The following is a 21,064-nucleotide window of genomic DNA, read 5'->3' as shown; positions in this document are numbered from 1 at the left end:
ACAAAACCAAATATCTATGAAGCATATCTTCTATTACTCTCACTTCTTTATCCTTTCCTTTTGACTTCTCCATTACTTATTATCTCCCACCTTTTTAAATAAAGGGGTTATGTCCACCAACCTCAAGCTGAAGATTGAATTTTCAGAGTATATCACTACACAGAAACATCTGCACTTAATCCTTCAATAGTAACATTAGTGACCACAACAGTGAACTGAACTTGGAAACAATTTTAGCACTGCCATGTAAGATGCCTCTATTTTAAATTTCAGACAAAAAGGAATTCATTTAGGAAGCTGTCTGCATTACAAATAGTAATGGTAGTTTTGTTATAAAAGTCAAAAGACTGCAAAATTGGTATCACTGCCTCAACAACATATTTTCAAACACTGGCACTGATCTTTGATGGTTTAGTCAGGTCTTTCTGTTTGTTGCAGATAGCTTACTATACTTTGAAATATGTAAAATACTGTTTTTCCAGTATAATATTTCCAGTTTTTAGACACTGTGAATTACTGGTCACTTCTCAGAGAGAAGACAAGATTTCACATAGTGAAGAAAATGACAGCTATCTAACAAATAAGTTCTTTCCCTTCACAAACATGGCAATGAGGCATGCCAGTGTACTCAACATAAACAAAAGGGAAATTAACAATTTAATCTATCCTTCATAAAGGTGTCCCAAGATTAAAATGATTGCTGGTGAAGAATTGGGATGTTAATTGGGAATGCTACAGACATAAATATCACTATACACATTGTAAGTGATACTGTAAAGAAAAAAAGAATCAAAGATGAAGCAACACAATTCAGAGAAAAGTAGGAATGCTCCACTCACTTCTTGTTCAGCTCTACTTCTTGATTTTCCCATTTCTGAAACTGGCCTGTTACATCAGTGGGAGCTCGAAGAATATCCTTCACATTCAAAAAAAATTCCTGTAAAAGAAGGATATAGCTACACATAACCAATTACACATAACCAATACTTACTATGAAAGGGGTCATTATTTCTTAATGAGACTCCTAAACTTCATGGGTTCAACCCTGTTCCAGCCAGGATCTAATGATGTTTCTCAAGACAATAAAACCCAATAAAATCATTTTGCATAACTCTGCCATTCACAGTTGGACTGCAATTCATTTTTATCTCTTGCCCTGTTACTACATGATACCCTATGATATTCTAACACCAAGCTGCTCACACAAAAAATCTTTCAAAAATGGTTAGGCAACAGTTCTTATAGCAGATTTTAAAATGTGTTGCTAGCAATGGAAGCTGAAGTATAAAATAGCTTTATAGCAAGGATCTGTTTTAAATGGGCATCCAGCTCAGTAAAAAGTCATTTTAACCTAACCTGTGGCCCAAACCAAACATTTGACATAAAAAGCAGAACAGCTTCAGCTGGAGAGACCCAGATCAACAATCTCAAACTGCTGTACAGTGTCCTTGTGGGAAATGTGAGTTTAAATTATGGCTCCAAACTAACCAGGGGCAGGAACTGTGCCTAACCTCTCACACACCTGCAAGGCATAGAGGCAAAGGCTCAATGTTTGTGGTGAGGAGGCAAAGTGGGAACAATATTCCTTCTTCCCCTTTGGCTACATTTGTGTAGAGTCTGACCCGGTAGAAATGTTAGAGAGTGTCTGTTGGACTGAGCTCTATAAGCAACTGAGAAATTGATCTTGCGTGTAAGTGTCAAGCTCCTCAGAGATGTCAAAACTTGGAGAGAGCACACAGCTGCAGAGAAATGTAGCAGTCTGTGGGATTTACAGGACTTGAGAGTTTGATGGTATCTAAATAAGCACTGTGCCATTCCACCTGATGAATTCAGAAAGCAAACCTAGTCTGGGCACATGGCCGACATATCCTTGGAGTTCTGTTCCTTGAAACACAGATGGCAACACAAAGATTAGAGAGCTGGAGAAGAAATTGAAAACTTACTTACATTCATAAACTTCTCATACTGAATAGCTGACTCCATGGTATTACTTGAATAATCCAGTGTATCCTTCCAAGAGTGCATGAGGAAAGCCAGCCGTAACTGTCGTGCTAGTAGGAGGTTTAAAAATAAACAAGGGAAGTTTTTATAAGCTGAAACACTTTCATGGACTCCAATACTGTAGTGGCTAAGAACATAATCTTTAAATTTCTTACTATCATTACATCTACGAAAAAAGCAAAACCACTATGATCCATGCTGATAAATACCAACAAGGATCAGAAGAACAAGGAAGCTGTTCCAAAGTTAGCAAAGAAGACACCTGAAGTTACCCTGAATAAAAAAATTAATCACAGTCACCACTCAAAGTACATCAAAAACATTCCCATTCCAAAATAATTTTTACCTGTGTGTTTCTTCAGTGCATCTTTTATGGTAATGAAATTCTTCAAAGATTTGGACATTTTACAGCCAGCAATTGTTAAGTGACCAGTATGCAGAAAATACCGAACCCAGTGATCGTTTTCGAAATATGCCTGCAGGAAAAAAACAAAACCCTAAGAAATGTTTAAAACACTGTTTACATATATATGAAGTAGAAAAACTTAGAGAATAAAATCCTGAAGAACCAAAACTCATGTTTATACAAAACACACATCAAGTTGAAAAAGCTGAATTAGGGATTTGTGTACGTTGCAGTCAAAGCAAAACATGGTGCTCTATCACTGCAGGAAGGTCAGTTCATTCACCTCAGACTGGGCCAGTTCATTGTCATGGTGAGGAAACCGGAGATCAAAGCCTCCTCCATGAATGTCCATCGACTCTCCTAGAACGGATCCACCCATGGCAGAACATTCAATGTGCCAACCTGGACGACCCTGTTAACAAAATGGCATTACTTGGTTACTAGTGACTGTCTTCCTCTCCTGCCCTGTCTCATTTCCTCATGCTGTTACTAAGAGTAAAAAAGATTCTCAATCTTAGCTTCACAAAAGGAAACTGATTTAAAGATCCAGCCTGGCAATCCAGCCTGTAATGTTCTGATTACCTTGCTTACTGTTCTTTTAAAAGCTACACTAATATCTTTGATCACAAGGAAAAAAAGGAAACAGAATTTACTGCAGATAAACCTTGTCCATTAACAGAGGACAAACATCAAGTAAGAGCCATGCTGAGCCTGCATGCAAACTTCTGCTTAAAATGTCATCAGACTTGATATATTTTAGATTTATTAAATGAACATTAACCACAGAATCTTAGGACTGAATACATAATCTCCACAATTTATACAGTGTTAATAATGAGGTGAGGCAAAAAAACTTGTGTAACTGTGCTACTTAAATAAGTGAAGAAAATCCAAACCCTGATTATAATGTCCTTCCTTACCTTTCCCCATGGAGAGTCCCATGAGGGCTCTCCTGGCTTGGAGGACTTCCATAAAGCAAAATCATTTGGAGAACGCTTCTCGCTTAAGCGATCAGCTGAGATGCTCAGGTCACCTTTCAAAGAGAAAATGTAAATGTATACATTTTACACCAGCATTACTGATTTTTGGCATCGCTGTATCTCATATAAAGATAACCTTAAAAAAAAAAAAACAAACAAAACAACAAAACCCCAAAACATAAACCCTCAAATCACTGAACCCTCACAAATCCTCATTATCAACCTTGATAATCCTTTGGGGTTTTGGTCAATGTTTGGTCAATCAGCTGCACTGGTTTCTAAGTTTTGATGTGAGATTCATCTACATTCTCTTACCAGGCACAACTCCAATATTGCAGTTATAGAAAAAGAAATACAGAAGAAAAAAACCCAGAGACAAGTAAGACTGCAGATTCAATTCATTCCAAAGTTAGATAGATCTAAATTGAGACTATGATTGTCTTAATCTGCACATACAATGCGATCATAGAATATTTCTTCCCTAATCTCAGCTGCTGCACAGAATTGTTGGTATTTGTTCAATAGCTACATTTACTCCTCTGTTACCTACTGCTCTATGAGTGTACTAATTTCACCTGATAAGAGTGTTGTATTAAAACCTTTTGATATTCTTTTTATAGACTTTCTGCATGATTTGCTAAAACTATACAACTCTAGGATCAGATAACTAATGAGTCCCATTTACTGAGCATTTTAAGTTAATCCTCTGCTATAGCTCTATTCAAAAAATCTATATTTGGATTTGGTTCAACACAACAAAGTTAAAGTAAGCTCTCAGTAGGAAAGAGGAACCCAAATATTTGTCATGAAATGACCCCAGCCTGATATGGAAAACTTGTGCCTGGCATGTGGAAGATCCAGGTTCCAGTCTTTGCTCCTACTCTGAGCCAGACGAATGGGCAAATAACTGGGCTATGGCCAATGACTGAGTTATTCCCAATTCTGACCAAAAAACCCCTCACAAACAAATAAAAAGCAACCCCAAACCATCCTAGGATTAATAACATTTCTTGGTATTTTCCAATTAAAAACTTTCAAGAAAGTACTGGCTGAAGCTACAAAACTTTAGCAAAGAAATTTTTAAAGGGAGTGCAGCAGGTAAATCATTAAGCTCTGACTGTGACTGATCCAAATGTCAGTGAAACCAATTGAAGAAACCAACACATCATCAGTTTCTTCAGCAACTGAGCAAATCTTTACCTTCACCCTCTTGAAGAGCTTTCTGATCACCTACGGCTTCAGGCACCAACTTAGCATAGGAGTGTTTTTCACTGGCATCAAACTTCATAGTATCAAAGTATACAGATCCATTAGACACATACCTGAAAAGTTAAAGATCATTATTTAGTGAACTTTCTATCACAACTTAACTGAATTTTATCCCTAAAACCACTCATGAGTTTTCTAGTAACCCCACTCACATTATGGTACTGCTCAGTATTGTAAATATGACTTAGGTGAGCCAATGTTTTAAGGCCTTACCATATGAAGGCTTTGGACAAATTTTTGGAAGTTTTAATAAAATTAATTGAAGAGAAAACAGCAGCTATTGTTAAGCTTTTGAGAGTATAAAGAAACAGTCACAAGAACTACAACTTTTTAAAATTTATGTTATTTGCAACTGATTTCTAACTGTCACAAGTCAATTTTTGACAATTTTTAATGAAGACCAGCAATCAAACACAGTTCAAGTGAATGGGACTTTGACTTTATTTTAATGAACAAGGATTTCACCCTATAGTACATCATAAGAAGCACATCAGGTAAAAATAATAGCTCTTTGCAAAGAAACCTGAAATTTCTTTATTTGATGAAGAACTGCTTCTGGCAAAGACTACCATTGCAAATGAAAACAGAGAAAACAGCTCACAGCTGAAAGCAATCATTTGGGCATCCAGTAGCAAACTTACCCATAACCATTATCCACAATCTTCTTCACAAAATCCACAATTTCTGGCACATATTCACTAACCCGTGTTAAAACATCTGGAGGTAAAACCTACAGATAAAAAGTAGAATTATATATATATATATATGGAAATATGTACTAAACATATATGTTATGTATTGGTTACAATTTTGCTCAAAAGCAAGTGATGATAAAATCTAACACTCGTATTTCAAGCTTTATGCTCTGAACCAATGTGCTGTGGCCACTTTTTCCTCATCCTTTAAGGGGATTCCAGCTCTTCTGACAGAAGAGGCAGCAAGTCCCTCTGATTTGCAGGTAAATAAATCAACCTTCATTGAACTACTGCCTGTGACACAGCATTTCATCTGTAACAGACAAATCTCTGCTTGATGGTTGCCATCACAATTTCTTAATGGCTGAAGACTCTTAAGTAGACAGTCTAAATGCTGAGGTTGGCAGGGATCTCTTGTGCAGCCAACAGATTCCAGCTCAAACTTTTTTGGACCAGTTTATGCTTATTTCCCCGTGTTACGGCAGGAAAATGTCAAGGAGAGCACACATCAAAGCTGGTCACCAATTAAGTGATGGGCAACAACTACAACAGATTTAAGATTGTTGGGATGGAAATAGAGCAAGTGCTAATTTAACACCTATCTATTAATATTAAAGGAATTTATCAATAAGGTTGAAATATGAGATTCTTGAAAGCTAATAAGGAGCTAAATTTTCTTCTGGGTACTCTAAGGCATGGCACATAAATCTTTAGAAGAGAAAACAGTTCATTTACTTACGTTGAGTGCTTCCATATCTTTATGAAATTCCCCTTCCCAGAATTTGGGGAGCTTTGAGAATATGGAATTGTCAGTCACCTGACTGCCAAATTTTGAGTCCAACCAGTCAGACAGCAAATCTTTGGCTTCTTCCAACAGTGTCTAGAAAACAATAATCATAAGAGCAACTGATCCAAGACTTGCCCTGCTTAAATTGTGCAGAAAGATCTCATTCTGAACCGAGACAGAGAAATAAGGAATAAGACATTTGCAATGAGACACTTAGTTGTGAATACAGAGTAATCCAGGTTTCTACCCTATTTTTATCATATTGCTCTTCATAGATATAGATGAAACAACCAGAGCAAGGAGATAAACTGTTAAGTGGTATCTGTTTTGCTACTGATCACTTGAATAGGTATCTGGAACTTATGCTGTAAACAGCAGATGGGACCTGCAGTTGTATTACATTTTCTGTTCCTCCACTGCTACTGGAAAATCTAACAGAAGCCTTACTGTGCAGACTGCTAAAAAGTGCCTGAAAGACTAATTTGGACATCAGCAAGGATATATTTTAGTGTTACATTAAAGGATTTCTATTTCTGACACTAGGATATAACATAGAAGGTATGATTGCTTAGATTTTAGGGTTTTTAAAAATTCCATTAGATCAGTATAGACTTTTATAAAAGCACTTGATATTAGAATAGCTGGGCTTTTTAAAAAAAACCCCATAATTTAGAGACAGGGTCTTCTTAAGAAGGGAGCACTTAACCATGGGTACCCCACAGTATTTATCACAAATAATCTGAAAGCAAGAGAAGATGAAAATGGAAATAATTTACAAAAAGACAACAACTACTAAAAATAGTTGTACTGACTGACTTGATTACTGGACATAACCAATAAAGTCAACATGAATATTTGTCATTAAATGTAATTGTTTTTAATAAAAATAATCCTGAGCACAACTTTGGGGGAGGTATTTTCCTCTCTGATCAGAGACAGAAACACTTGTGTGGAAAACTGCCACCACTATTGGAACATCAGAAATGTGTGCTCAGTAACCTATAAGGAAATTAATTAATCAAGAAAAAAAGTCAAAGAGAAAGTCTAAGTACATACAAGAGCAAAGATTAAAAAGAAAGTTATTGATAAAAACAACATCCAAAAACTCTGTAGTTGAACTGAAGAACCAAATTTCCTTATTGAATGCAGAGTACTAAAAAGTTCTCAGACCCAAAATTTCTCTTTTTATGAATTAAAGGTTCCATACTGTCTCAGGGAATTACTACAAGCTACATATTATTTTTAAACCTCTTAACAATTATAAACCAAATATAAAATATAAAAAGGAGCTCAAACTTACCTCATGACATCTGTTGATCTCTTCAGCAGGGAGCTTTGCTTGGAGAGCTTCTTGTAGAGGGTCAAAAGCAGACTTCACTGCATTTTGAATTCTTTCCAACATTTGCTTCTTATCTGGGTCTGTTGTTTCATTTAGTTTAACTGAAAAGAGCTACAATTAAAAAAAATAAATTAGAAAGCCAGCTGCAGTACAGCAGCACCATGTTCCATACACAGAATATTATCTTAGCCACATTGTACCTTGCTAGTGATGAATAAGACATTATGCCATAGAAAAAGCTTTGACATCAACTACTGAAATATGAAATACGCTCCTCATCAGAAATAATGGTGCAATCACAAGACTTTAGTTTGCATCCAAGTTCATTTTTTCAGAAAGACTTCATAAATCACTACATCATCATAATTACTGCTGTTTTCATTTTCTATGCAGCTGATCACCTTAATTGCACAGCTGATTACCACGAATTTGAAAAGGACAAGCTTTAATGTGGAACAGGGAGAGATTAAATGCAGTGTTTAGGCAGTATGTCAGGCAAAGATAGTTGGGCAAAATTTCCAAGCTTCCTATTCCCAGCCCTGTATTCAATTCATTAGAATGATAATCTCTTTCTGATCTGTAGTTCTAAAAATTACCAGAGAATCACCTTCCCTCACCTTCAGTCCTGAATACACAATTTATTAAATCCTTAAATCTTCCCAGCCTTTTCCTTCCAAGGTCATCAATGGTACAAAGGAGAAACCTCCCAAGCTTTAAAAGATTATGGACAGACCACTGTTCAAAAGCTCTTTTAAAGGATTATTTTAAAAGTTTGAATGCGAACACGCAAACATCCAAATGCTGTTTGAGCAATACATGCACTCACAAATAAGTGCTAAGATCACAGAAATCAAGAATGCCTTTTAAAGAATTTGTCAATTCTAAAACAATGTAAAAAGCAAAGTGATGTGCGGTTCAAGTAACAATTCTAACATGTGCAGTACCAGAACTAAAAGAAGCAGAAAGTTTAAGGAGGCAGCAAAGTCTGAAGCATTCTCTAGATGCTTTCCTACATTATTGAGTGATTATCTAAAACACAAGCAGAGATTACCACACCCACCTCTGAGGCAGTCCTAACATCTTCAAGCAGCTGATCTGGTGTTGATTTGCTCTCTCTATATCGTTCAAAAAGGTGATTTTGTCTTGCTCTCTTGATGATCTACAAATCAGAAACATGAAAATATTTCTGTGAAGTGACACATAGTTATACAAAGTGCAGATAAAATCTATTATGTACAAAAGGCATTTCCCTATAAATTTAACAATCTACAAGAATAATGTGCAGTAATACAAATCAAACACACCATACACACTTAATGGACTACCCAAGAGAGTCAATTAATTACCTCATCAGGCAAAGAAAATAAATTATCTCTTTAAAATACTGAGTTTTCATTATTTGTGACAGCATTCATTATTACACAACACTCAAGAGTTTGCTACCACAGGAGTGCTACAAAACTGAGAAAATCAATGCTTTTGTGCACAAAATGTATGTCTCAGTTAATGACTGTAAGATTTATCTTGGCTTATCAAGTGGCAGTTACATGTGACTGGCTTCCATTCTAAAAGTTGAGCATTTTAGATTGCAATTAAAAAAAAAACCTTACCTTGTCATCAATATCTGTAATATTCATACAATAGAAAACATCATATTTAAAATAATCCCTCAAGATTCTTCTCAGGATATCAAATGAGATGTAGGACCTAAAACCAAAAAAATACAGGGGTGTTTTCAGTAAACACCTGTATCTATTCTGTGCACAAACCATTCTAACCTCAATCAATAGCTGTACAGCAGTTTTACTTTACCCCCATCTATTAGAAAGTTTTTAATCCCACAATGATAAAATATTATAAGGTGCTTTTAATCTTAAATTGGAAGCATTGATAGTAATACACTCATCTGAATAATACCTTCTTCTAATAATCTTTTGCTTCCACTAGGCACTATAGGTTACCACCTATATCAAAGTAAGGAATGCAGTACCTGGCATGTCCCATGTGAGAAGCATCATAAACTGTTGGACCACAGCAATACCACAAGACCTTTTTTCCATTCTGAGGCTGAAATACTTCCTTAATTGAAAGGGAAGGTACAATGGTCAGAAGAAATTGAAGACATGACCTCAGGCCAGTAACACCCCATTTGGAGATGAGAACATGAAAATATGGATTATAATTACAAAAATCAAATAGTTATTCCATTCCCAACTTTACCATAACTAAAGATCAGCACTAGCTTAATCCTGTGAGAGAGATAATGGGGTGTGGCTGCTTATGTTCTATGCATTCTAATCAATCAAGATATCAGGTTACAACAATTTGGACTGAGCAGAGCACTATTCAAACTGTTTGTAAAAGTTTTCTTTTGCAGTGAAAAAGGTTATACCCTATAATCAGTTCACAGATACTTGAATACTACATCCCATGTAAAATTAATATTCTTAATATTTCCTCTTTCCCAAGGACTTTCAAACAAGACCACAAGAAGTTTTACACTTTTTATATTGCAACTATATAATTGGTGAGACTTTTCTTAGACAGACAACACCTGAATAAAGAAACTGTGATTTTATTCTGCTCACACTGCCCACACTTATGTTTATTACAGCTGAATGCCTGGCTACTTTGTATGACAACTTGAAACTGGGAGCTGAATATTATGCAATATGCACAAAGAGACAGACACTTGTAGTGTATATATATTAATGTAAATAGCATTACACTTGCCCAGCTAATGCAATTGATTGGCACAGAGTTCCTGCCCTGTGCTTGTTAACATTCTACAAAATACAACCCAGAGACTGGCTATTGACCGGGCAAACACTTCAGAAACAGGATTTGATGACTGCTCTGTTTGTGTTTCTAGGGAAATCCCCACTTCCCTTTCATTTACTCACCTTACTTCGAGTCAGGCTGTTGTAGAGGCAGAGCCTGGATTGTTTTGTCCCTTCAGGGGGAGACCAGGGAGGCTGCACACGTTTGCCTTTACCTAGGAGAAAAGGTAGTTTAAAGAAAGTTTAAAAGACACTTTCCACAAACAGGGTTGCAATATAAAATTTTCTCCTTATCACATCATTATTTCAGAAGGAAAAAACCCCACATCTAAATGGAGAAAAGAGCTTCAATCCTAGTAATGCAGCTACTTCTATAAGAGCCTCCTACAAAGCCACCAAAACCAAAGACAATTATTGGAATCTAGTTTATTTTCTACTCTCTAAAAAAATTGCCATTCCTATTAGTTTTTGATCCAAGTAGCAGTGAGGAAGAGGGTACAAAAGCAAGAGCATGCAATTCAGGTAAAGTATTACTATGAGTTTTGAAATTTAATGAATCATTAATGAAGTGTTATGGCAGTCCTGGGCTATCTGCAACACCACTGATTTTACTGTGATGGCACATCACAGATCTCACGCAGAATTTTCAAAATATCTCCAGAGTCCAGAGGTGGTCTCTAGAGCCAATATTGACAGAGTATGTGCACTCAGGGTGAGAGGGAGAGCCGACAGAAAGGCTTAGAAAGAACCCCAGCCTTTTATCATGCATTGTTGCTAAGTACACAAGGCATTTCTGAACACACTCATTTACCACAAAATATGCTCCAGTTCAGCAAGAGGCTACACTTTGCCATTAAAGATAGTAGATAAAACCCAGGGTAATATTAGTGACAATATTCTTGAATTTGTTTTCTCCTAAATTTGTAAGAAGCAACATAGCTGTTAAACTCATGGGGTTTTTTCAAAGAGAAGTATGGGCATGTGATTTGTCAGAGTTGCAGTTTGCTGTGTACTGGGTGCTTACAGCTGTAATGATGTTAAACCAATTATCATATTAACTAGGCATGAAAGCAAACCAAGAAATTCAAAAATACAGCAAGTTTGCCAGCTTAATACACACAGCACTATGTTTAGGAATTCTTATGGTATGCATTTTAGCTGCAAGTAAAATATTATACAAACTATTTGTTTTGATAACAAAATTGCCTTTCTTATCCTGTGTCTCAGGGTGCTCTTCATTAACTCTGTTTCTCTCAAAGCTTCATATGCATATTTTGGCTGAAAACCTTCAAGTAATGGAAACATTCATGGTATAAAAAATTTAATCTCTTCATCTTGCTTTTTCGAGTAACTGCCCAAATAAGAAAAAAATATGTTAAGTGTAGTACCCTGTCTCACTTCATGGGACTTCATTTAACTTCCATGCTATGAATCCATGGAATTATGTGTCCATTCTAAACATTTCATTGCAGGAGGTACTCCTGAAGAGAACACCCCGAGTTCAAGAGCAGTCTCTCCATAACACAGGTCATACACCAAGGTATGGATTTGTTTACTCTTTGATTTACAAAGATTACTCTGGCATGCTTAATTGTGGCCAACGCTTCCCTCAGGGAAAGAAGCCTGTGTGGGTAAGCCTAATAAAAGATAAATCTGTAAAGCTTTCTTCAGTTACAGCCACATGAACATAAGGAAAAACCCAGATACTGCACCCCATATTTCTCAGCTTGTGAGTTAGGTGTCACATTTTACTCACTATACAGATGCCAAGGGCAAAGTAAAAGGTTGGTAAAATATTGGTTAGTTTGGTCAAATGCACCTCTGCCAGCCTAAAGCCTTTCCTCTGGTGGAACTAAAGTTCATTTGCTCTAATCCACCATGGAGTTTTCAGCCACACCAAAAAAACAACAATGAAGTATTCATGGTCTAAGAAGCATGGCAGATTTGTGTGTTATTTTCATGGTGAACACTGCAGAACACCATTCTAGGATTCCTGAAACACATAATGAAGATATAACCCTTCAGCAAGAGAGATTAAACAGTAAAGATTTCATGGTCAGGAAAATGGAAACCTTTTCTGTTTCTGCTCCACCCTGATCCATGGAAGTCTACAGACAATCTGCAGTTAGTGGACAAATCTGCTATCAGAGCCAGGGGTGCAGCTGAGATCCCTTCTCTGCTGCAAGGAAATAATAACCAGCACAAACACTTGCAGGCACACACAACACACTGAATTTACTCACAGCAGTCTGATTTTAACTGCTGGTCTTTTAGGAATTGAGAATACAAATGGGGAGACGTTGTGAGAAGATGGCATTGGAGCAATACTAGTTAACAACCATCAGCAAGAATGACAGACATGCATTCATTTGTAGGTATTGCAAGAACTATACAACAGCTCTGCATTGTTATTTTTCATTATTTCATGACTCCCTGAGCAAGGATCTCACTATAAGGCAATTAAATTAGACTAGCTCATTGGGAAACAACTCAGGAGAGTGATGCAGCTCCCAAAAATGCCTGCCCATGCTTACACAATGACCTAGATTAACCAGTTAATACTTCCTCAAATCATCAGCATGTCTAAATTACCAAGGTTAAAAAAGAACCCCAGACATTCTTTGTGAAGCTCTGTGTTAATAGCAATTAGAAGAGGAAGCATTCAGTTTATTTTATTGTGGATTTGTATATTATACAACAACTATTTGGTTAATCTTGCAAGGAAAAAAGTAGACTGGGCAAATCTTGGTATTTCCAGGAAAAAGCCCAAACCCACACATTCTTTTACAAACCAGAAGATAGCCAGCTTTTTAAAGAAAATACACATAATCAAATTCTGTACACTGAGGAACTTTAAAAAAAAAAGGTAACAGCTTTTACATTCAAATAGGTCAGGCTCTATCAATTGCACAGTAACTGTATTCAAGAACAATGTTATGACTTTGAATACAAATTGAAACTGTAACTCTTAAGACGTGCAAGAGAGTATGAAAGGGAACTTCTCACAATAGCAACCAATACAATGTCAGCTAGTCTACAACCTGCCCGCCAGTTCCATATTACTCACTTGTTTGAAGTTTACAAGGCTCATTTTTGTCACTGCTGCCATCATAGATTGCTTCTATGTGTCTGTACCACCGGACAACATGGATATACTGGTCCACAGGTGGCCCCGAAAACTTTCTGAACACCTCCACATCTGCATGTGAAAATGTGAACCCCTGGATATAACTACGAGTGCTCAGGTACTCGTTCAGAGCCTTCACCCTGGCTTCCTCTTCACTAATGCTCAGAATAAAACTGTAGCTGGAAGCTGTAAAGAGAGGCACAGGACATTTGGTCAGCATTAAAAGAAGGAGATCCCATGACCAAAATATATCCTTATAACACATATCTCCCCCTGTAAATTAGCTCTGGCAACTGGTAAGAAATTTGAGAAAATTAGATTTAATACAAGCTACCAAATATCTATGTATTTCCTGTTAACAGGATTATGTTCATGCTGCCATAAGTTTGTGAGGACATCTTTCAAAGAGTGATAAGGACAAGAACACAGGTCTTTTTCATAAAGAATATAATCTACCATAATTGGAGAAAATCCTTCACAGTGAGCAAACCTAATCAGTCACTCTTTTCCATGCTGCTAAAACACTCATCCTGTCAATATTTAAATATGATTCATTTTATGCACTGTGGAAAGGCTGTGAATATGTCCACTGAACTTGAGCATGCAGTTACATCTTTGCAGGGGTGTTGCCTGCACACAGGCTCCCAGCACAATGCTCAGTTCCTCCTACTTGCTCTAGAAACTCAGAACTTCAGCTGCTGATGTATATTCCCATACTTCTCCCATGACCCCTTCTCTCCTCCGGTACATGAATAATATTTAAAATGAGTAAAACCTACACAAACGAGCAGAAAGGATACCAGATCATGGCTCTCTCTCTCACAATTTTTTAATTCTGTGATTTCTTTGGTATATAGGCAAAGCAGGTTCAGTTATGTCTCATTTGGACAAATGCAGGGACACAGAGGAAAGCTCTGTGTGCTGGTGGGGATGCTCACTGGAAAAGCAAGCCCTGTGCAAGCCAGGGGGCACAAAGCACTCTGAGGTTATGCTAGCACTGCCATTAGGCAAACCCAGCATTCACATTTTCCAACAGTGATTCAATGTTTGCAGCTCTGTTTGTGTTCAAAGCACTGTACAAACATGAAGGCAATATCCTGCCTAGGTAGTCAGCCAGCAAGGTAATTCAAGCCAAGGTCACGTGCAGGAAAGCGAGAGAGGCAGCAGGAGAGCACCTGTCCCTGCTCCCAAAGCCCAACACAGACCACAGCCACAAGTGTCACCTCTCACACTGGCAGGAATATCTCCTGCACAAGGAGTTCCCAAAGCATGGAGGTGCTCACAGAACACAGCTCCTGGAAAGGCAGGAATGAAAGGAGATGGGAAAGTGATGGCTAGGAGAGGATGGGAGGGATGGCACAAAGTTTTTCATCAGTTAAAACTTTATGAACCATTTTCTCTACAGAAATCAATTATTAAAATATCCAACAGCAACTCAGGATGACAGGGAAGTGGCAGCTAGATATCAAGCATGTTTTTATTCAACTCTTTGGGGTATAAATGAGACATAGGGACACCTTGAGAGAACTAATAAAAAAGGCCAATGACTTTTAAAAAATTTAAAATAATAAAAATTCACAAAATATATTAAATATCTATGAACAAAAGAAGACAGATCCATGTAAAGTATAAATCCTTCTCAAGGCCTAGCCATGTAATTGCTCAGTACAAATAAGGAATACTAAGGAAATAATGGCTCATAACTCCATCTTATAGGCTTGCCTTACCCAGCTGAATAGGATTCAGCTTTGGCTCACACAGTTAATTTACTATAATCTTTTATGCTCCTAAATATTTACTGATGTTTATCAACACAAAAACTTCACATGTTTGTACACATTAAATAGTTTGTAACAGTTCTGTTCATTAACAGTGGAAACCTAAGACTTGAACATGAATTTTGTATACATGAAAGATATGAGGGAGAAGGCAAAAAGAAGGCATTACAAGAATGATCTAGGTAGAAATGAAACTATATCTCAAAGAAAAGATCTTTTTGCAAGGAAAAGCAACACTCAATTTGCAAAGTATTATTATGGTTATTATGACCATTATTCACACATCAGGCTGCTAATGGGAAGCAAGTCAGTGTATCTGAAACAATGTAAGTGCTTTCCAACCACATCTGTAAACCAATCTAAAAGGGAACTTGCCCAAACTTACACACAAATACAACAAATATGACAGCACTCATACAAGCTAATTAAGGCAAGTAGAGGTGGCAAACACTGCCTGTGAATGTCAGGACCAGCTCAGCACTGATAAGCTTAACAACTGAATTTTTTTTTTTATCAATCTTGGCACAGACATTAATACTTCAACTTAAAATGTTTGGCAGGCTCAGTGTCCCATTCCCAGGGTCCCCCATCAGTTTCACAGGCTGTGCTGAGCAGATGACTGTGATAACAGTGCCTTGGAAGGCAGTGTAGCAGTGGATCACTTGTTTCAAGCAAAAGGAATCAGTGACAGCTGTCTATGTAAAAGTCTGTTCTGGTTTAATTGATATCATGGCTAAAAGAAGAAGAGTATATCTACAGAACCTGATTTTCTGTGATTTCCATTCTGCATCCTCAGTTCCCCCCTATCTTGCAATTCCTTCAATTCCTTAAACACTCCCACTGAAATATTTCCTGGTGCCTCCTAAGTGCTGTATCCTATTTTCCCATCCTCCTGCACAACTCCAGCCCATCACTGCTAAGTCTGCCAATGCTATGCAAGAGGCAGCTGCCCACTGTCAAATTGATTGATTAATTAATACCAATCAATGGATTCAAAAAGTACTGAGGGAGAAGGCCCAATGGATATATGTACATCTGACCTGTTTTCCTTGCTGCTTTAGGAAAACAGGCTAAGGAATTGCCCTTCTCTCTAACTGCAATTTTTTTCCATCCCCAAAACAGAACAGATGCAGTTGTTACTACTCAATTGCACCAGGAAGTGTCTCCTTGACAGCAGAAACACGAGAGTACTACAGAGCTGTTGCATAACACTGAATTTTAACTCATGTGAACAGAATGATCCATAGATATCGTATCACACAAGAGGAAACAAGCACTGAGCACGAGTATTGGAGAGGTAACAAAATAACCTTGAAAAATCAGAAGAATTAATGTCATCCAGTAGACAGTTCTTTCAAAAAAAATTCCACTGCAGACATCAATTAATACAGTTCTCACACCATAACCACTGATGTTCAATCCCTTTGGGTGATATAATTGTCACACATTCCTCTTTCCATGCATGGAGTGCTTCAGAGACTTTTAAAGGACACTGGGAATTTGTCTGAGAGACTGCAGCAACACACAGACTCAAAGGCACAGGACAGTTTCCACATTTTATCTGCACATAAAATAACTTTTGAGGTTTAAACAAGACACATAATCCCCACAATATCAAATTTCATTGAAAATTTTCACTTGAGAATGAAAACCTCTGTCTGCTCCTTGAAGGTGTTGGGTGGCAAAGTAAATACAGGAAAGTCATAAAGAAGGCAGTAAGCTAACTGACACAAAACCAGGGAGTTACTTCAGGGAAAACTCACATTTCCTGGGCTTCCCTGAACCTGCTAACCTCGTCAGTCATAATTAGATGACAATGTAAATGTTCTGGGAATTCTGCAGAGGCATTCTCCAAAAAGAAATCTTACCCATTTCTGAACATTTTGAAATGTAACTTCCCATCCAACTTGCCTGTCACAAATTTAAGACAACCCACAAAAGACAAATGTAACATTATTAACACAGCTCCAAACTGGCCATTTGTCATCCTTGTCGGCCACTCTGCTACCTTTGAAAAGAATTCCAACCATCTGCTCTGACAAGATGAATTCTCCTTTCCCATTAGCATCTCACAAGAACCAAACCAATGCAGTGATTCCAGCTAATGCCAGACACAGCATGCACAGAGACAGAAAAACAAAGGACTTATCAAGTCTCACACATAAGGAGCAAAAGGCTTTTAGATGAGCAGGGATTTTTAAAACTGGAGTATCCCACACCAAGGAAGAGCTTGTCAATCCTAGTCTTTTGAGCCATGAAAGTTTCACTTCCACTTTTCCTGAACTGAAACTAAATATAACAATTGCAGATTCAGTTTAAAAAAAACCCCACCCTAATAGTAACTAAAGAGTTTCTCAAAGCACACCTGAACTGAGCCTTTCTTGGGTTTTTCCCCCTAAGACACTGAAAAGACTTCTGAAAAAGCTGATCCCTTGATGACAAGAAATGTTGCACTTTAGTGGGAATATTACATGAGTTGAATAAAGATCAAAGTAACTTTCGGTTACTTTGTTGCTTTATTAAAGAAAAAGGGGCAAAAAATATCCGTATTTATAGATCCTCAACTGGAATGACAGAAATTTCCAACCCTTTACATACCATAATGGTATTTCATACTTGCATGACTGGTATGCCAAGTTTCCATTTGCTACAGTAGTGCCAAAAATTATAGTACTACCCCAGCCCTCCTTCCATATGGAAGCGAAGAGTCCAACCCATCATTACAACACGACCACAAACAATGTCCGTAAAAGTCCAAAAGTTCAGGCGTGAGTTCAGGGGAGAACCCCTATGGCTTGGGAAGGCAGTGCGGGAGGCACGGAGACAGGTGAGAGCGCTGACGGCGCTCTGAGGGCGCACGGACCGAGCGCACCGAGCCGGGCACAGCTGCTCCCGGACGGCGGTGACGAGGAGCTCCGAAGTGTCCCCACAAATCGCGAACGCCAGCACCAACCCTACACCCGCGGCGGGCACAGGCGAGCCGCATCCCGCGGGACGCGCCCCCAGCGCGGGGCTCGGGGCAGCGCGGCCCCCCCGGGGGACGCGACCCCGCCGTGACAGCAGCGGCGCCACGACCCCGGGCCCCGCCGAGCCGTGACAACGCCGGCCGCCCCTCGGCCCGGCCCCGCCGGGGGCCCGCGGCGCCGCTCGCCAACCTACCGTGCTCGGCGCTGGCGGCTGCTGCCATCCCGGAGCTGCTGCTGCTGCCTCCGCCTGCCCTCGCTCCCGAGCTGATGCAACAGCGCGTCCGGAAGCCTCGCCCCGCCCGCACTACGCTACTTCCGACGGGCAGCCCTGCGTCACCCGGGCAACGGGCAGCGCCGCGCGGCCCCACACGGCCCCACACGGCACGGCACGGCCCGGACCCACACAGCACGGCATAGCCCTGCACGGCCCGCACCCACACGGCACGGCATGGCCCGGCACGGCATAGCCCTGCACGGCCCGCACCCACACGGCACGGCATGGCACGGCCCGGCCCCACACGGCACGGCATGGCACTGCCCCGCGCGGCACGGCCCGGCCGGGAAATGACCGCCCAGGGCACCGTGCCAACCGAGCCCCCGCTCCGAGCGCCGCCGCCCGCCTTTCCTTAAATAGCCCCAAGGATGGAGGCGCCGCCGCCAGAACAAAGTCCCAGAGCCAGCTTGTGTCTGAGCCAGGGTTTTATTGATGTGCTTCAAACATAGCGGTGCTGAACACTCCGAAACAACACAAAATGGTTTCGGAAACTAAAGCATCACAGTACTCAAAAACAGCAGCGGACTCCTGGTCTGCGCCCCCCAGCTTGGGACCGCATTGCCACAAACCAAGGGATGTCCCAACTTCTGGCTCCGAAGTGGGCATCCAGCACCTATGTTCAATATTTTATGACTCAGAGGTAGGAAGGTCATGTAAACATGAAAATAACAAAGGCATTACATCCCTTCCGGCTGTGTCCATGAGCTGAGGAGGCTAACTCCATTTCTACCAGCAGTTCCTGACACCCTCATTTAAGCAAGTCTGAAGACACACATATGTACACAGGAACATTTTTGCAGTTCCTCATAAACATTCATCTTCAGCTTCTACTTTACTTATAATGTTATTACTTTTTAAAGTGTTTAATACGCTGTAATAAGCCTTGGTATCTATGTGCTTCAATGCATCCAGTAAATTATTAATACATTGTTCCTTTCCCAGTGTCTTTTTCCAGATGAGAAGCATCTGATACGATTGTTCATCTCTATTATTAGGAAATTTAGAAATAATTTTATCAATATCATTTTCCTGTAGAAGAGTTCTCATAAGCTGCTTCCACTGCTGTGGTGGTACTTCCTTTGTAAAGACATCAAAGGTCTCTCTCAGTTCTGCAAGAAGAAACACACAACACACATCTACTTGGACTTTAAAACACAGGGCTTTTTCCCATAGCTCACACACATTCTTTCCCCTTAATTTTCAGCCAATACCTGCACAGACCAAATAGCAGCAGCAAGGCAGAGTTTGGCACCTAAGAAGCAGCAGGACAAATAAATTTTCTACTAAGTGGTCTTGAAAGTAGCTAAAGGTATTGGTGCATTCTCAGTAGTGGTCTCCTAAGGCAGGACACCATCCACTGTCTGGTTTTGAGGAAGGCTTCATTGGCTGGTGTGTTCCCTTGGCAGGGCTACTGAAGAGGAAGTTTTAACTACTCCACCATGCTGCTGGCACAGGTTTGCCACACCAAGACCACCAGGAGCAAAACCCACCGCTTGGACATCCAGCACAACAATTTTCTGCCTACAGGAGGGTGTATGGAGGTTTGATGCGCTCTTCCACGTGACAGGACATTTGACTGAGAGACCTCTCACTCTGACCTACACCTCACTCAGTAAAGCAGAGTACACTGCTGCAATGCAGACTTATTTTAAAACATTTTTCAAAAGTTGGTACCATTCTTAAAATCATGACTGCGCTATACTCCCATGCAGAAAAGTCATGCTCCAAAGTAGAGCAGTTCACCACAGGGATTACAAATGCAGCAATAAACCTGTTTCAGCATATTTTACAATAAACTGGAAGCTTTATAGCTCTAAGCAATATTTATTAGCCTCTTTATACTACTCCGTAAATAGACTAAAGTCAACAGGAAATAATACCAAATTCCAAGTACAGCCAATTTATGGAATACTTACCATGTTGAGAGAGATCTTTAACAATGATCTGACTTGGTTCTCGTACCTGTAATACAAAGTTGGATCATTACTCCAACAAATCAGGGTGCTTCACTCACTATTATTTTTTACCTATTTGACAGCTTGCTTTTACATCACACACAGCAAAGAGGGGAAGGGAAGCAGATTTCAGAGCAGACCTGAAAGTACTGGAGTAAAGAAAATTGCATGGTGAAACAAACATGCGACTGGCTCCAAGGCAACATTCGCTGCTATCAGAAAACAGTAGCTTCTGTCAGGGAGGTGAAAGAGGCAGAGTAAATTAAATTAGGGATTGAAGGTTTTTTTCCCCAAGCTATCACTTCCCATACTTCCTATTACATCTTTAAGGAAAAGTTTCCTCTGTTTTGCTGAAAGCTCTGGGAATAGTTACAAGCTCAACTAAAGGGATACCTATATTAGAGAAAATACAGTGATCATTTCACACACATGCACTTATCTTACAATTTGCTGGAGTTCCACTTGGAACATTAGATAGGGCAGTCTGCTGAAAAGCAGAATTCTGCACAGGTTTTGCTGCCAGTGAGGACATAGCAATCCTCCTCAACCATGCTGTCATATGGCACTTCCAGCTCCTGCACAGAAGTGTCCTGCTCAGAAACCACACTATTTTCCACTATTTTCTTCTGGGGGAAAAAAAGGAAATACTTGAAGCCACCAGATGTCAGAGACACAAAAGGAGAGCTGATAATTTGACAAAGTAACAG

The 21,064-nt window shown here is 39.3% G+C and overlaps 1 protein-coding gene across 3 annotated transcripts in view; it reads right to left on the bottom strand.

The window, feature by feature from the left end:
• CARS1 (cysteinyl-tRNA synthetase 1) overlaps positions 1 to 21,064 on the bottom strand; it is a 45,681-nt gene that overhangs the window by 14,890 nt on the left and 9,727 nt on the right. Inside the window, exons 8-22 of one of the 3 annotated variants that reach the window (XM_066551332.1) lie at positions 20,319 to 20,364; positions 13,325 to 13,570; positions 10,381 to 10,472; positions 9,468 to 9,556; positions 9,088 to 9,184; positions 8,538 to 8,636; positions 7,439 to 7,588; positions 6,091 to 6,231; positions 5,298 to 5,386; positions 4,588 to 4,709; positions 3,328 to 3,440; positions 2,691 to 2,819; positions 2,348 to 2,477; positions 1,948 to 2,051; positions 840 to 937 (exon numbers count right to left, since the gene is read on the bottom strand). In XM_066551332.1, the coding sequence (XP_066407429.1) occupies positions 840 to 937; positions 1,948 to 2,051; positions 2,348 to 2,477; positions 2,691 to 2,819; positions 3,328 to 3,440; positions 4,588 to 4,709; positions 5,298 to 5,386; positions 6,091 to 6,231; positions 7,439 to 7,588; positions 8,538 to 8,636; positions 9,088 to 9,184; positions 9,468 to 9,556; positions 10,381 to 10,472; positions 13,325 to 13,570; positions 20,319 to 20,364 (1,745 nt within the window). Of the gene's footprint in view, positions 1 to 839; positions 938 to 1,947; positions 2,052 to 2,347; positions 2,478 to 2,690; positions 2,820 to 3,327; positions 3,441 to 4,587; positions 4,710 to 5,297; positions 5,387 to 6,090; positions 6,232 to 7,438; positions 7,589 to 8,537; positions 8,637 to 9,087; positions 9,185 to 9,467; positions 9,557 to 10,380; positions 10,473 to 13,324; positions 13,571 to 18,321; positions 18,416 to 20,318; positions 20,365 to 21,064 lie in introns of those variants that run through there. The other 2 variants (XM_066551333.1, XM_066551334.1) reach the window with 2 other exon arrangements.

The sequence above is a fragment of the Molothrus aeneus genome, chromosome 6 (assembly GCF_037042795.1).
Source record: "Molothrus aeneus isolate 106 chromosome 6, BPBGC_Maene_1.0, whole genome shotgun sequence".
In the NCBI taxonomy this organism is placed as follows: Eukaryota; Metazoa; Chordata; class Aves; order Passeriformes; family Icteridae; genus Molothrus; species Molothrus aeneus.
Note: the sequence above shows the minus strand (reverse complement) of the source record. Positions and strands in the feature narration are given on the sequence as shown.